This window comes from Cydia amplana, chromosome 12 (assembly GCF_948474715.1).
Source record: "Cydia amplana chromosome 12, ilCydAmpl1.1, whole genome shotgun sequence".
NCBI lineage: Eukaryota > Metazoa > Arthropoda > Insecta > Lepidoptera > Tortricidae > Cydia > Cydia amplana.
This window is the reverse complement of record NC_086080.1, coordinates 17,632,323-17,645,626: the sequence shown is the minus strand read 5'-3', so window position 1 is coordinate 17,645,626 and position 13,304 is coordinate 17,632,323. Positions and strand designations below refer to the sequence as shown.

At 40.7% G+C, this 13,304-nt stretch overlaps 2 protein-coding genes across 4 annotated transcripts; one reads left to right on the top strand and one right to left on the bottom strand.

The window, feature by feature from the left end:
* Positions 1-275: 275 nt before the first annotated feature.
* Positions 276-3,737, bottom strand: LOC134652644 (E3 ubiquitin-protein ligase MARCHF2). 3 transcript variants are annotated; one of them, XM_063507805.1, is made up of 7 exons: positions 3,456-3,737; positions 3,258-3,368; positions 3,086-3,170; positions 2,870-3,015; positions 2,478-2,710; positions 1,734-1,954; positions 276-649 (listed from the first exon to the last, which is right to left on the bottom strand). In XM_063507805.1, the coding sequence occupies exons 1-7, from the start codon at positions 3,642-3,644 to the stop codon at positions 399-401; spliced, it is 1,236 nt and encodes a 411-aa protein (XP_063363875.1). In that variant the 5' UTR covers positions 3,645-3,737; the 3' UTR covers positions 276-398. The 3 variants fall into 3 exon arrangements, with proteins under 3 accessions (XP_063363875.1, XP_063363876.1, XP_063363877.1); XM_063507806.1 differs by having other exon boundaries at positions 1,743-1,954; XM_063507807.1 differs by having other exon boundaries at positions 3,470-3,572.
* Positions 3,738-3,927: 190 nt separating this feature from the next.
* On the top strand, positions 3,928-4,887 carry LOC134653134 (eukaryotic translation initiation factor 6). Its single transcript, XM_063508442.1, has one exon. The coding sequence runs from the start codon at positions 4,060-4,062 to the stop codon at positions 4,795-4,797; it is 738 nt and encodes a 245-aa protein (XP_063364512.1). The 5' UTR covers positions 3,928-4,059; the 3' UTR covers positions 4,798-4,887.
* The last annotated feature ends 8,417 nt before the right edge of the window (positions 4,888-13,304 follow it).

The following is a 13,304-nucleotide window of genomic DNA, read 5'->3' as shown; positions in this document are numbered from 1 at the left end:
TATCATTGAGAAAATGCCACAAAACGCGATCGTGGAAATTATAAAGTACACAAATTTCGCTGACATGTCGTTAACATTAAATTCAAGTGCTTTGCTGCAATATTATTTTTTTTGTTATTTAGAATTTTGCTTATATATTTGAATAAAACAGTCCACAACCCTCTAAAGTCGCCACATGTGAGCGATAAAATCTATTCCGATTTTTTATCTAATCTAAAAATTCACATATAAGTTACACTTGTTAAAAGTTTTTTTTTTCGCTAAATTCGTTTTTTATCCATCGATATCGATACCTAAGTATCCAAAAATATTGCCCGCCACTATGTGTGATAAAATTGTTAGGGGTTAGGTAGTACTTTTTAATAGGTTATCATAACACTGTATTTTAAGAGGATCGTTCAGGGGTCCGGCAAAGCAAAGGGCATGGCGACCATAAATGGATCAGCGACATTCGTGCTCCTGTCGATCGTCGGCGGGTCGTCGGTGCGCGCGAGCAGCCTCTCATCTCCGTCGGTCGGCGGGTCCTCGGGCACGTCGTCGGCCAGCAACACGCGCACGTGCAGCGTGCTGTCCCGCCAGGCTTGCCAGGACATCTGGTGCTCCTGGATCTTGAGCAGGATCCAGGTCGTTAGGAGACCGTTTAGCGCGCCTATGATAAACGCTAGTTCAGGATTAGATTGTGGTGGTGTTCGCGATTATAAAGGGACCTTGTTCTAATAACCGCTATAGTTCTAAATTGTAGGTCTACGACATAGAGTTTGGAAAGTATTTGTTGTCCGAGAAAGCGGGAAAGTGTACGCTACGGCGGGACACCTTATACCTGGCGCTATTTGTGACTGATGCTTATATACCTACCTATTTATTACTGTATGATTATATTATTTTGAAAATTATAAACTGAAATAGATGTCACACAGAAGAAACAGTGATGAGAAAACCGGCCAAGTGCGAGTCGGACTCGCGCACGGAGGGTTCCGCACAATCAACAAAAAATAGAGCAAAACAAGCAAAAACACGGTCACCCATCCAAGTACTGACCCCGTCCGACGTTGCTTAACTTCGGTCAAAAATCACGTTTGTTGTATGGGAGCCCCACTTAAATCTTTATTTTATTCTGTTTTTAGTATTTGTTGTTATAGCGGCAACAGAAATACATCATCTGTGAAAATTTCAACTGTCTAGCTATCACGGTTTGTGAGATACAGCCTGGTGACAGACGGACGGACGGACGGACAGCGGAGTCTTAGTAATAGGGTCCCGTTTTTACCCTTTGGGTACGGAACCCTAAAAAAGTGACTGAAATCGAACCGGCTTGTTCAAAAATCGCGGCTAACGGCGCAAGATTGCATGAGTTCGGGTGGATAGGTACCGCCGTGACCCGATTTGCCTAGCAGTTATGACGTCAGCTCCAAATGCTGAAAACGTTAATATAATTCCAGCCTCAAGCACTCGGTCACTATTTTCGTAAGTGTCATCTATTTCAATGTATACAGGCAGTAATTAATGGATAACCATCTAACCACCAACAGGGCACCTTAGGCCGGTCCAGAAAAAACACTTATAGGTCTAGTAAAAGTTTCGTGGTTTTCGAGATAATCGAACTTTTCTGTCTTTTTTAATAGCACCATACTTCAAAATTAGAAGTGCACTTTCTGGACCAGCCTGAGGTGCCCCGTCGGTGGTTATTAGGGTTATCCATTAATTACTGGGCACCCTGTAGATGTTACCAATACCAATGATACCGATGAGCAGCGACGAGAACAGGTTGGCGGCGAGGGCGGCGGGCCCGCCGGCGCGCGCGCCGGCCTGCAGCGCGCGGTCCGCGGCGTGCAGCGCGCGCGCCGTGCCCAGCACGCTCGCCGCGCCCAGCGCCGCGCCGCGCCATAAGTCCGCCCCCAGCGCCCGCCCGCGCCCGGACCCGAACCATTCGATTAGAGAACGCATCCAGGACCATCTGCGTCAATATGCGTGGTTCAGGGCAGAGGCACGCCGAGTTATTTTAAGGCTTCTACAAACGGTGCATCAAATGGCATATGCGAGGCCTGGCTAAGTAGGAGCTAGGAATACAATCGATCGCATGCGATTACTGGCGCCGTCGACACGCGTTTAACGCGTTTTAGATACGCGCGGCGACGGTGTCGTCGATCGCATGTGTATCGCTACAAACGGCACGTTCAATCTTTCCAAGAGTTTGAAGGATAAGTAATGGTACCTACCATTACTAGTAGCAGTAGTAGTAAAGTAGTAAAACACTTTATTGTACAAAAATCAGAATAAAACAGAAAAAATAACATTCTGCATTAGTACAAAGGCGAACTTATCCCTTTAAGAGATCTCTTCCAATTAACTTTTGAGAGGGAGAATTGGAATGGTCTAATGGTAACTAACGATATAAAGAATCTGAAGAGCAGAATAGATGCGACTTGGACTAAAGTTAAATTTTACAAAGTTCTTGAAAAAAGCTGATATATTTGTACTTGTGACTCCTGGTGACCACGTAATGGTGCCGGCAGAGCTCGCAATAGCTAGTGGCCGCCTGCAGCAGCCAGCGCTCGAGACAGGAGCGGTGCACGGCGGCGATGGTGCCGCGGCAGCCGCACGGGCGCTCCAGGCGCTCCGCTGATGCCCCGCCGAAGCAGATGCGGCAGATATTCTCTGAAGCTAGGCTGCCTGCTACGCTGGTCACTTCTTTTGGCGCTGACTGCGAAGCCTAACAGATAGTTTTGTACTAAAAATGAAAAACTTGTTGTTCTTATAGGCTGATGAGTGATAAGTTCATAAACAAATCAAATTTAAAAGGTTACTATATTCTTTCGTACACCAATTAATTGGAATCAGGTAACTGGTTTTCTTCTTTTTGACTTATTACCTGTTTAGCAAGCAGCAGAGCGCAAACAGAGCCGAGTATAGAGCGCGAGCGCGCCGCACCGGGCGGAGACAGCGCCCCCGCCCCGGGCGCCGTCAAAGAGTCCGCCGCCACGCGTATGCGCTCTCTGGCTTCTTCTGAATCTGACACTGTTAAACGAAAGTTATTCAACAACATAACTTAAACCAGCAGGATAAGTGTAATAAGCCTTTAAAGTACCTGGTGTGCCCATGCCAGCAATGTAACGGCATGTGATATCGGTCTGCTGCGCTGAGCTACGCAGCTCCCGATCAGCGTGAGGGTTCTGAGGGGTAGTTAAGTGTCATCATTATTAAAATTGCTACAGTATCTATTGCTATACAAGACGACACATTTTGTTGTTGGTACGTACGGGAATTATCGAAGAACAACTTGAGGCAGACATGCTTACAGTGACTCCGCTTTCAGAATACGCAGGACGCCAGAACATCAACAGAGTGCTGCCTTCGCCTACACGGCATTCCTGCAGCACAAGTTACGACCACTTTTAAATGAGGCGCCGCTTTGCTTGGGAAAAACCCGATAAAAATTGCCAGGAGTGAAAACTTACTCTTAAAATATTACCGTAACTGCAAGTTCTATGAAAATGAAAATTGGTGTGTTGAAGTGCCTGCTGGATCCGCGGCTGATACGTCACGTGTGATAACAGTGCCTGTCTCAGACTTTGTGCATTGTTGTAAGAAAATGTAGTAATGTCATTGGAGTCCACTAAACAATCCAATGTTGCAAATCTTCGCATTTTACATTGTGGCTATGATCTTTTGTAACTAATTGATTTTGAAAACATTTTTGTAGCTATAAAATACGCATGGTGATGGTGGCCGACAAATGGTGACAGTTTATTGTGACCAAATTGTGACAATGTCAGATATATTTTTAATTTTAATTTTTCATGTAGCCCATGCTCAAAAAAGGGAAGAGTGTAGTTTTTTCTTCTTATTCACTTTATTGGGTTTGCCAGACTACATTGAGTTGTTTTCGAACGTACCCAAGTTTGCTAGTAGCTTTTGCATAATCTGTGGATTCTCCTCTCCTGTCAAAGTGACGTATGTGCTTCAACGAGTGTTTTTCTCATTTCCCTCCCCACGTGAAGATATAAAATCATTGTGAAATAAATTGAAATTTAAAGTTAATCGCGCATCTAAACAGCAATCATGGCGGTCCGTGTACAATTCGAGAATAACAATGAAGTGGGGGTGTTTAGTAAATTGACAAATTCTTATTGCCTCGTTGCTATCGGAGGCTCAGAAAATTTCTACAGCGTGTTCGAAGCCGAGCTCGCAGAAACGATTCCCGTGGTGCACGTCAGTATCGCGGGGTGCCGCATCATCGGCCGCATGACCGTAGCCAATAAGAACGGACTTCTGGTGCCAGCGGCGACCACTGACACAGAGTTGCAACATATACGCAACAGTCTGCCGGACACAGTCAAGGTGCAGCGTGTAGAGGAGCGCCTCAGCGCGCTCGGGAACGTCATAGCGTGCAACGACTATGTGGCGCTCGTGCACCCCGATCTGGACCGCGACACAGAGGAAATTCTCGCAGACACACTAAACGTTGAAGTGTTCCGGCAGTCCGTGGCCGGAAACGTTTTGGTCGGTTCATACACCGCGCTCAGTAATCGCGGAGGCTTAGTTCACCCGAAAACTACCATACAAGATCAGGATGAGCTCTCATCTCTCCTACAAGTTCCGTTGGTTGCGGGTACAGTAAACCGAGGCAGTGAAGTAGTGGCAGCGGGGATGGTGGTGAACGATTGGTGCGCGTTTTGTGGCATGGACACGACGTCGACAGAGATCTCAGTGATTGAGAGTGTGTTCAAACTGAATGATGCCAAGCCTACAGCCATCACCTCCACAATGCGTGCCTCACTTATTGACAGCATGTCCTAAAACCTGCAGGAAATGCAAATAATAACTATGAGGTTCACTTGTCATTCATAAATAGCATCAGTTCTGTTGTGTTTTATGAAAATAAGATGCTTAGATGTGTTCAATAGAAGTGACCTATAATGTAAACATTTCAGGCATATCAGGCAAATTATGTTTTTAATTGTTTTAATAAACAAGAAAAGGTAACATCAGATGTAAAATCCTAATGCATAATTTATGAATATGAAAAATCTTGATCTTCAAAGTAAATAAGACTAAAAATTGATTTTGTTTACATTTTTGACAATTGATACCAAATAGTTGTGCTACCCCAGTGTTGCAGGTGATCTTATGTGATATGTGTTTTTCAATTTGATAAGTTGTGCACCTCTAAAATTGCACAACAGATTGTGCAATCATGCACTGGCAATGTCCCTTAATTTACATATGTGTATACATAAGTAATAAATTGTAAATCTATATTAGTAATTGTTTAATTTTTAACACTAAAATCGATATTTTAGTCTCTACTCTTAAGTTGCAGTCACAGGTCATTCACCTAATGCCATTGCAATGGAAATGGCTGCTATTAAACTACATTTAATTTATTTAACATGTCCACTGCAGGAGGGGGTCGAAAGACTATGAAGTATGGTTTACGTTACACTAATTGCCGCAGCAAAGGTGTTAAGACCAACTAAGGATCAATAGACTGACAATGGCCAAGCAAAGTATGAGATTGGTTTTGTTGCACCATTATTTTGGTGTTAGACAATTTCAAACAATATTTCCCTTTTTAAGGATTTAATAATTCAGCTGAATAATTTGGATTTGAGCCATATTTCTTTTGGAGTAGGTGCATTTTTGTTTGGTGTTGGATGCTACCCTACCCTAATGAAAATCCTAAACATACAAATTGTGTTTAGGTTATGTAGTTGTTTGTAAACACACATGACTCACTAGGATACCACTTGCCTTGGTGTTGCACCATGGTGTTAAATGTCCATTCAACTTTGGCTATCTTTATTACCCATTACCAACCATTACACAATTTAAGCCATACAATAAATAAATAAGTTACACAATTCGAAAAGTATCAATGAAATATTAAAATTGCATAATGTGCTTGGTGAGCGTCAGGATGACAGGACCATGATGGCTATTTATAACGAATGTTACTCCAAGATTTAGTACCTATTTAGTACTATTTGGTACCTGACATCAAATATTTAGTACCTCAATAGAAATCGAGAAATATTGAAAATAAAGTGGCCAGCCATTCTGACGTCAGGTTGACAGGACCAAGTCGAATTCCCCTATTTGTAGGCGTTATATCGAATCCATCTTTTGACAAAGATTTAGTACCTAATTAGTACTTTTCATAATTATTCTTCTTATTTAATTTCGACTTACCGTAAAAAAGTTACAGCTAGAATAAACTTTGTATGTGCACAGTGGTGCAGCCAGTCAATGTCAACCGGGCCTAAAAGTTTGTTCAAAAGTTATTATTTTTAATTACAACATTTACTTTACGCTGTTTGGCCAATCCAAAATGAACCACGAGCGTAGTGAGTGGTTTGAAAGTGGAATCTTGAGCATTGCGAGGGTTTCAAGCCATTGCGGTTTAAACAATTTTTCTACCGAGTGACGCAACATTTTTGACCACACCAGCTTGAGGAAAATACTCACTTAAAATTGAAAATCATCACTTAAAGTCAATTTGTAACGTTCCACGGGAAAAGGTACCTTATGAAGGTTTCTAGTTTCGGAGATATTAAATGTTTTGTAAAAAGTTGAAGTAATGCTATTTTTTTTTTATTCATTTATTTTCTTAGATTAGGTTATTTATAATATGAATATAAAAGTAAAATATCAAAACACTTACATAACAATAAAAAATACATATAAACACATTATAAAAAACCTAACCTAGGGTGCCGCCGGCAGCGGGGCAAGGCCCAAGCTACCGGTGGTCAGGGCCGCAGAGAGAGGAACCGGCGGACTATCCGCGCCGTGTCCAAGATCACCGCCTTCTGCATCTGGCCCTTGATCCAACCACCTAGCGAGAGTCTCTCAAGATGTTGGTCGAGACTCTTCGCTGAAACAACTATCGGTACAATGATCGTCGAATCAACATCCCACATTTTTATTACTATGTGATCTGAAACCTTAATGCTTAACGTTTGTTTACATATTTTTATTTTTGTTATAAGTAAGTTATAAGCCTAGTAATGTCTTCTCAAAGTTTAGTAGAAAAGGTAGCTTATGGAGGAGTGACTGAAAATTCCAAAAATACCTAGGCAATACGGGAAAAGAAGTTTGGTAAAGAACTGTGTTAGCGTATTAGAACAAATTAAATTATTTTCAGAAAATATTTTAATTTGTTTTTCATTCAAGTCGACACACTACTATAAATTATAAACTTTGAATAAATGTCATATACTAAGAAAAAGTGACCAAGGCCTCCAGTGCCCCAGGCTGGAATCGAACCAGCGTCCTCTGCTATCGCGGCAGGTGCCTGAGCCATTCGGCCACCGGGCCACAGCGGCATAGGTCGAATTTTTCCAAGTATATGCACTTCTTACTGAAGGCTTATGGCGCCCCCTGGCCACCTCTAAGGTAGAACAGTATGGTTCGACCTTTCTAACTGGATCATCTCAGGTGATACCGAGTTAGCGAGAGAGATGGCGCTGCCAATCAATGTATTAGAACAAATTAAATTATTTTCAGAAAATATTTTGTTTTTATTTCAAGTAGACACACTACTATAAATTATAAACTTTGAATAAATGTCATATACTAAGAAACGCCAGGGGGCGCCATAAGCCTTCAGTAAGAAGTGCATATACTTAGAAAAATTATGCCGCTGTGGCCCGGTGGCCGAATGGCTCAGGCACCTGCCGCGATAGCAGAGGACGCTGGTTCGATTCCAGCCTGGGGCACTGGAGGCCTTGGTCACTTTTTCTTAGTATATGACATTTATTCAACTGTATTAGCATTCTGAAAAACTAATTTGATAATTTCAGTTCTGGTCGGGGGGCCTAGCCAATACCTATTAGGTATAACCGTACATCGGACCTACATTACAAATCCATGTAGCCTGCTATTATATCAAAGTTACTCTCGTCAAGTCTTTCTTGACTAGAATAATCTTCATTTGGTGCAATAAATGTTTCTTTTCGCAAATACCGTTATTGTTATGTAAGTTGAAAGTGGCATAAGAGGTTAAATATAGTATTTAGTTGCGGTTTTAGGATTTATTTCATTTGTATGATATAATTTCTTTCATATGTGCTCAGAAAAATTGATTGTGGGTGTAATTTTAGTAAAAAATATTCAATTTTGTGATTTTTCATGAAAGTGAGCGAGAGAGTGCACCGCACCGCGACCGTTTAATGGAAATCCGTGGCTCTGCCTACCCCTCCGGGAAATAGGCGTGATTATATGTATGTATGTAATAAATTTGAGTTATTTCCTCATGTTGGCTGGTAAAATTGACTTCTAGTGATGATTTTCAATTTTAAGTAAGTATTTCCCTCAAGTTGGTGTGGTCAAAAATGTAGTGTGTGTGCCTTGAAATCCTCGCAATGCTCAAGATTCCACTTTCAAACCACTCACTACGCTCGTGGTTCATTTTGGATTGGCCAAACAACGTAAAGTAAATGTTGTAGGCAAAAATATTAACTTTTGAACAAACTTATAGGCCCGGTTCACATTGACTGGCTGCACCACTGTGCACATACAAAGTTTATTCTAGCTGTAACTTGTTTACGTCAAGTCGAAATTAAATAAGAAGAATAATTATGAAAGGTACTAAATAGGTACTAAATCTTTGTCAAAAGATGGATTCGATATAACGCCTACAAATAGGGGAACTGGACTTGGTCCTGTCAACCTGACGTCAGAATGGCTGGCCACTTTATTTTCAATATTTCTCGATTTCTATTGAGGTACTAAATATTTGATGCCAGGTACCAAATAGTACTAAATAGGTACTAAATCTTGGAGTAACACTCGTTATAAATAGCCATCATGGTCCTGTCATCCTGACGCTCACATGTGCTTGTTGTTTTTTCTCTGACTCTTATTGTTTTCATATTGGTCCAATAAACTACTAAAGTGGCACTTTTATGAATCATCCGCTTATTATTAACACCAGTTATAAATTGTTGACCCTCTACACCTCAAGAGGGACAGAATGCCAAGTACGTTAACACTGAAAGGACTATGAGGAGTGCCATCTATTTATTGGCGCAAAAAAAATCTATATCAAGCTTAATCCTTTGAACGCTACGCCTATGTGCGGCGCGTCGTCATGAACCTTGTCGGGACGCACAAAGGTTGATATTGGGCTGTAGCCGTGCCATACATATTTTATTATACTCTATGGCCGCGCGCGTGACTTTGGCGGTGAAACTGTTAAGTTTTCAGATTAGACCCTGCTGGTAGACCGGTAGATCCTTCAACAAGCATGGGTCTCTAGTATTTGCTAGCTTGTACCAATGTTGTTAATGTGTAAGTAATATGAAAAATTGCTACTTAAAGGTTAAAGTATTATAAATAAAACAAGAGTTCCTTATAATGATAAATGTAATTTTATAAACATGTCTGTGCCGGGCCCGCCAGGCGAGCCTCTACAGTTGCCACACCAGTTGCTCTGGAAGCCTCTTCCTATCATTAGCACTAACAGTTCCGGATTAACCATAGAATTATGAGCATAATCCAAAAAAAAAATAACCTGATTCTCACAGATCCTCATTTTTTTCGGTTCTTCCAGCATATTCCTGATGCTAAAAAAATGTTCAAAAAAATTGTATGGACATTTTAGTTTCCACTACGTCACGCGCATATAAGTGAATAAAAAAAACACATTAAAACGTGACATAATGGAACCGACATTTTAAAACATTTTTTTTTAAATGGTAGGGCAGAGAATGCTGATGATTTTGAATAGAATGAGCCCAAGTCCAGATTTGTAACAATCGGGTTTTCATTTTTTTCCGTTCCGATATATCTGATAGAGACTGCCATGGACGCCATGGTCCTCAAATGTTAACAAATCAGATTGTCTTAATCCGGCTCCACTGACCATCCAGCCTCTAGACTCAACTTAGGCCAATTCTTTCATGAAACCGATGCTGCCAAAAATACAGGGGTGCGGGGGACGAGGTGAGCGAGTCCCGTGCCGTGATTGGTCCGTTCAAACACACGTGGGCGTCAGACAGAAATATCTGCCGGGCGCTAGTGATGTGACACGTTGAATAATAACATTGTCAATCACGGTCAATAATGTAATAAGCATGTTTTGAATGCTATGTTGATCCGTTCGTTCGAAAACATTAACCCATAACGTTGTGGTTTCGTTAGCAGGTGTATCTGCTTTATATAATTAATTTAAAAATAAACTATTGGTAAAAAGGCGTCTTATGGGATTTAGAGAAGCGCGAGACGAGACGAGATGCGGATGCGGATATTCGCAACATCCCTGCTTGGAAGCACTTCATTCACGCAGCTCGCCCTTCGGCCTCGCTTTAAATTACTGAGGGTTGCACGCTTGGAAGTCGGGGTGAAGGCTTCGGGCCTTCGGCGGGTCAGCCTTCGGCCTCCCAGCCTGGCCCCGTAGACAACATGCCAATCGCTAACGCTACGTAGCGAACGAAACGCAACTGTCACTGTCACACTAATATGGAAGAGTGATAGAGAGACACAAAGCGATTCGATAGCGAAGCGCAAGCGATCGTCACCTTGACTAAGGCCGCTGATATTCGCCCTTCGGGTTCGCTTAACCTACTTGGAAATTTTCCTTTGCCCGTGTCCGCCGCCATTTTGAGTGTTAATAAAAAATAATTCACATACTAATCTTGGGCCCCCAAGCTCGCCGCATGCCAAATCTCAACGCGCTCAGACCAACTTGAAAAAAAAAATCATATCATAATCATAATTCTTTATTGCAACCATGGTATTACAAGGTGTTCTTATGTTAGTTAGTACATTTTGAAACTTTTTAAATGCAATTTGTGTTGTCTCGGGCCCTCTATGGCATTTGGTCGAGCACCCCCCACCTATCTCTCACCTTTGAAGCTTTTCATAAAAAATAAGTGGCCATTTTTACCGCCATATTGGTTTTATTAAAAAAAAATCCATAGGAATACAGCTAGGTGACCCCGAGTTTTCGTGACCAAAATTTTAGCGCGCTGGGAGCATTTTGAAAAATGATCGCCATTTTGAATCCGCCATTTTGAAAAAATAATGGCGGCTTCAGAAACTGTCAGCGTCCCTCTATGACATTTGGTCGAGCATCTCCCACGTATCTGTCACCGTTTAGTGACCAAAAGTCGGATAATCCGGTAGACCAAAAGTCGGATTTTTCTGGAAGTCACCAAACCACCCCCTCTATACGACCGTATCAAAGTCAAATACCCCAGGAACCCCCTTCTGGGAGAGCAATTATGTCAATTAATCAGTCGGGTTGCGGCTTTATATACAGGGTGGATTTTCTTTTTGGCTCAGTGAGGGCAGCTACCAGATTCCGTACTGCTACGAGAAAACGGTCTTAGGAGACCTTCCCTCGATTTCAAATTAGATCCCATTCCTATTGAGGATCAAAAGCTTGTATGGAAGCAAAAAAAACTTTTCCCATAATATTTGAATGAAAATGAAAACTTTTATTTTTCACATGCTACTTTTGTATGCCAATCGATTCCATTCCTATCCAGTATCAATAGTTTCCTAGGGGTCGACTTACGGTAATGTACTAAAAAGCCACAAATTAATAAAAACTTTTTCCATACATTTACTATATGGAGAAAATGTGAAATTTTATTCACAATTTTCTACCTCGCCCATCATTCGTACAGCAATGTCTTCATACAGTATTATGGTTCTTAAATGTAACAGGACAGGACTGATTGGCCAAATATTATGGGAAAAGTTTTCCTCGATTTGTGGCTTTTCTAGCCGGAAATTTTTTTTTGCTTCCATACAAGCTTTTGATCCTCAATAGGAATGGGATCGATTGGCATAAAAAAAAAGTTTGTCAAAAATGACCTTTTTCTCGTATCCTGTATGTTTTTCCAAAATCTGTAAAATCTTCATTAATTTGAAATCGAGGGAAGGTCTCTTAAGACCGTTTTCTCGTAGCAGTACGGGATCTGGTAGCTGCCCTCACTGAGCCAAAAAGAAAATCCACCCTGTATTCGCGGTATCCTACTATACCCACCCATTAAAAACACCCTGTATAATTCTATTAAGAGTTATTACATGGTTTAAATCAAATATTTATTTGTTATTATGTAAATGAAATGTTATTTAACACAATCTAACTAAATGAAGTTTAAATTATTTGGCCGAATGTTCAAGTATCATTGCCATGTTGGCAGTCGTACACAGAAAAAAAGCAAAAATTAAAAAGTTAAACCGACGCCCACTATTCTCAACAAAAATGGAATCAAAATAATGCATTTTAAATTGCAACCGTGTGTTTTTGTATAAAATTGGTCTTGTGATTAATTTAAATTTGCAATGTTTTTATAATCGCTAAAAGTAATACGAGTACCTATGTAGTGCTGAATTGACAATATCGTTTATGTTCAAGGGAAAATTGGTACCTGACCGTAAGTGTAATTGTCATATTATTTATTTGTTTTATAGTGAATTTTTCGCAAATACCTATGCGATTTGAATTGAATTACCTTGTCAATAGTAAACAATCACATTCTATGGATATGGACATCACTAGTTTGGGCTTAGGAATGTCACGTAATAAAAGACAAGAAAGGATGTATACGGATGCAGCGCGATAGAAAGAGACTTTCTTAAAAGACGTCATCGAGTTTCAAGCGCTGTCAAATTTGATGAGACGCTTAAATTAAAATATTTTTTATCCATTTCTCTAAAAAATCGGCTTACCTGTGAAATGAAATGCCATTTTTTTGTACACCAGAGTTTTTAGTGTTCTTGCCACACAATTTGACACAACAATAATGCATTTTTGATAGCAAAAACTTCTTCGAGCTACCGAAGTTTCTAGACCGAGCCCGGTCCGCCGACTGAAGTAAGCGGTGTAGGCGTGACTCGAAGATGGAGTAACGCTACCGTATGTGTGGCAGAGGGGGTAGCGCGACTATGCTATGTCTAGAGGCTGGATGGTCAGTGTCCGGCTCTGACAACAAAAGGACAAGGGTTTTCACAAGACGAAATTTTAAAATGGTTTTTAAGAAATTTTTCGAGTTTTTTAAAGTTCTTTCGTAATTATCATCAATTAGCTTAAAATTAAACAAAGGCACAAACATTTTTAACATAATCACGAATTATACGAACAAAAGTTTTATATTTTTATATGCATATCTAGAAAAAGTGATCGTATTACACCCAGCGAGTCTATTGAGGCATAAAATGACATCTTGTAAAGTTTACATGATGAAACAATATTTGAAATCGTCAGGTGACAAGCAATAGTCACTAAGTACCACCACAAGTTCATAACCATAGTGAACCATAGTAGTACGAAGGGAAGGTTGATTTTTGTT

Coding starts and splice junctions, on each gene's coding strand:
- LOC134652644 (XM_063507805.1), bottom strand. CDS start 3,644: ATGCGAAGATTTGCAACATTGGATTGTTTAGTGGACTCCAATGACATT. Junction 3,369..3,455: donor GTTACGGTAATATTTTAAGA/GTAAGTTTTCAC, acceptor CTTGTGCTGCAG/GAATGCCGTGTAGGCGAAGG. Junction 3,171..3,257: donor GTTGTTCTTCGATAATTCCC/GTACGTACCAAC, acceptor ACTACCCCTCAG/AACCCTCACGCTGATCGGGA.
- LOC134653134 (XM_063508442.1), top strand. CDS start 4,060: ATGGCGGTCCGTGTACAATTCGAGAATAACAATGAAGTGGGGGTGTTT.